This window comes from Nanorana parkeri, unplaced genomic scaffold (assembly GCF_000935625.1).
Source record: "Nanorana parkeri isolate BGI_ZX_2015 unplaced genomic scaffold, ASM93562v1 scaffold412, whole genome shotgun sequence".
Classification (NCBI taxonomy): Eukaryota; Metazoa; Chordata; class Amphibia; order Anura; family Dicroglossidae; genus Nanorana; species Nanorana parkeri.
The window spans coordinates 712,149-715,331 of NW_017306680.1; the positions used below are offsets into that span (position 1 = coordinate 712,149).

The window sequence follows — 3,183 nt, forward strand, 5'->3', positions numbered from 1 at the left end:
AGAGCTTTAGTCAACTCGCCCTCGCTACGGCCCTGCTCTAGTTGCCTGAATCTTCTCTCTTAAGGACTCCAGAAGATCTTGATATTGATTGCTGCACAGCCTCTTACCATCAGGACCTTCTGCTGCAGACTCTATAAATGTGAAGTTCAACAGGTAAAGTGTAAGTCGATGGAGAGACCCTCCGCACTCATCACAGCAGTCCCGGCCAGATAAGATAAAAGTGGTGTTCGCAGTGATGAATTACCACGGATGGCGCCGTGCAAACACAGGAAATCACCAGCACTCAGTAGTAAAGATAAATATGTCCCTTATATTGGACAGAAAGCGTCACAGACATCCAAATAACATCAAAAACAACAGGTAAAGTGAACTTCCCTTTTTATATCTGCAGCTAAAAGGCAGACATGAGACCAGTCAGTTCAAACTGAGAGTATCGGCCCTAGAGTGAAATATGCTTTTTGACAAAATCTGAAATCTCATATCAATTCAAAACAAGATTTTTGGGACCCCAGGACAAAGACACACCAAAAACAAAACAGTCAGTTAGGACTGCAACAACTAATCGATGATAATCGATAATGAGAATCATTGTCAACGATTCTCATTATTGATTAGTTGATTCTGTGATTAGTTCATTTTGCTTTCATGGGCTCTGTGTCCCCTTCATTCCCCTCAATTTGACTTTTAGCCGCTGTATCTCTGCATTCCCCCTGTGCCCTTGCTGCTCCCCCATGCCTCCGCTGTGCCTCTGCTGCTCCCCCCATGACTGCGCTGCTCCCCCATGCCCCCTCTTCCTATTGACTACTGGTGGTAGAAAGCCGGCATCAAGTCTCCCATCTAGCAGCTGGGAACAACAATCAGCCTGCTATTGGCTATTTTAAATTGCAATAGCCAATAACAGGCTGGCTATTGCACCTGCTCACTGCCTGTTGTCAATCAGTAGAGGAGCGGACCTGAAGGAGAACTTTCTCCTTTGTTCCCTCCTCTGCTGATTGACAGCAGGCAGTGGGCGGGTGTAATAGCCAGGCTGCTATTGGCTATTGCAATTTGAAATAGCCAATAGCAGGCTGGCTATTGCTCCCAGCCACTGCCTGCTGTGTTTACATTCAGCTGCCTCAGCAGGCAGCTGTCATTCCCCAGCTAAACCTATTGAAGTGGAAAAGTGACACTTCAGGGCTAATAGACCCATAATGTCACCTTGAAGAGAACCTGTCATCTCCAATGTGCTATCACATAGCAATGAGGTTAAGTTAAAAAAAAAAAGTTTAAATAAAGTAAAATAAAAAATACCTAAAACAAATCCCCCGCGAATATGTGCATATTATTAAAACACAAGTCGGGTGCATTTACATACGAAAACGACTATTGCGTTACATGCCAAGTATCTCTGCATGCACCAGAGTGAGAGCAATTATTCTCGGGCCAATATTCATGGCTAATTTTATATTGGTTGGAGTCTTTATTTTAAATCCATGAAAATACCTAATATAATACATACAATTATTCAAATTTTAAGAAAAAGTGAAAAAAAAAGCAATTTTTTATTTTGATCTGACAAATTCTGCTGCGGTATGTGCGTTGCAGTGGCATTCATTTTAATGGCACCCCAAACGCGCCTCCCGCCCTCTCCCACACTAGAATGCGCCAACTAATCGATTATGAAAATAATCATTAGCTGCAGCCCTACAGTCAGTTACCCGTAAGCAAAGATTTATACTTCAAGTGGAATATTTGAATGATATGAAACTTACTTGGCCGTCCTTGTTGTTAGGTGAATCAAAGTTGTCCAGGAAATGTTGGAACACTTGCCTCTCATTCCACTCTCCGTTCTGATATTTCTGATGGCATTTAGGATTGTAAACCCCTTTTAGGTCTTCAACAGTTATAACACCATCACCTGTTTTGTCCATTTTATGAAAGGCTTCTAATATAACTTGTTTACGAGCATTGGACATTGGAGGCTGTGGAGATGGACACATTGAGACTGACTTATTAAGAGTTGAGAATCTTCACGCAATTAATTGTGTAGTTGTGCACTTCCATTATCCAGTCATGTCAAATATAACTGTGTACTTTTTTTATCATCCCTTTTGGTATATGGATACCTCATAATGCAGCAATGTACTGTATTTTGGATTGAGGACTAATTTGGAAAGGGCATTAGTAAGGATTTTCAATTAATCTGTACCATATTACATGTATACTTCCTACCCTATGAGTATTTATAAATCATATGCCTTTTAGGTTTTAAGCTCTCATGAGCAGGTCCCTCCTAACCCTCTTGTATGAAATTGTATTGTTAATTTTTCTTGTGTAATATGTAGAGTAAAGTGCATGTTATCCATAGCTTGGCTTTGGAAGCTGCCTTTGCTTCAGAATTACAAGTGATGAGGGCTGGAGTTGTTTAAAAAGTAATGTCATTTCCAACTTAGCGTGACTGAATTGTTAGATATAGCAATAATGGGAACAATAATGTGTTAGATTGTTTGGCAGGTTAAACGTATGTATTTCAATCAGGCTGTGTGCCTGCCCTTCCACACTAACACAACAAAAAGATTAAAATTGATTAGATCTAATGTTTATTTAGAAACAAATATTTGTAAAACCAGAATGGAGGAGGACTCTAAATATTTGTACTATCTGTGGCCATCCAGAATAATCTTGTGGCTACTATTCAGTATACCATTTAAAGTGATGCTAAACTCACTGTAGATTCTCAAATCATCTCTGAATTGGTGCTGGCACTGTCCTTCCTTTTGGAGGGTGGCTACTTTTGTTCTTCATGGTGTTGTAAAGTAGCCACTTCCCTGTGTGTTGTAAAGTAGTCACCACTCCAAGCTCACTCCTGTGATGGACTACAATCTCAATACAAATTAGTAAACTAAAAGTGAGATTGTAGTCCATCATGGGAGCGGTGGCTACTTTACAGCACACACAGGAACCATGGGGAACAAAAGTAGCCCCCCTCCAGAGGGAAGGACAGTGTCAGCACCAATTCAGAGATGATTTGAGGATCTACAATTGAGTGATACACAAATAAGATACATTTTTGTCAAAATTTAAGGTTTTTGAATGCATTTTTAAAATTGAATTCCTGAGTTTAATGTCACTTTAAGTCTTTTAAAAGACTTTGCATCCCATCTGCATTGCAGGTACAAAAAAACAAACTGTTTTTGTTTTAGC

General features: G+C 40.1%; 1 protein-coding gene across 1 annotated transcript in view; it reads right to left on the reverse strand.

Moving 5' to 3' along the window:
* CAPS (calcyphosine) overlaps positions 1 to 3,183 on the reverse strand; it is a 21,222-nt gene that overhangs the window by 1,829 nt on the left and 16,210 nt on the right. The window contains exon 4 of the mRNA XM_018559692.1: positions 1,752 to 1,961. Coding sequence (XP_018415194.1) covers positions 1,752 to 1,961 — 210 coding nt within the window. The remainder of the gene's footprint in view (positions 1 to 1,751; positions 1,962 to 3,183) is intronic.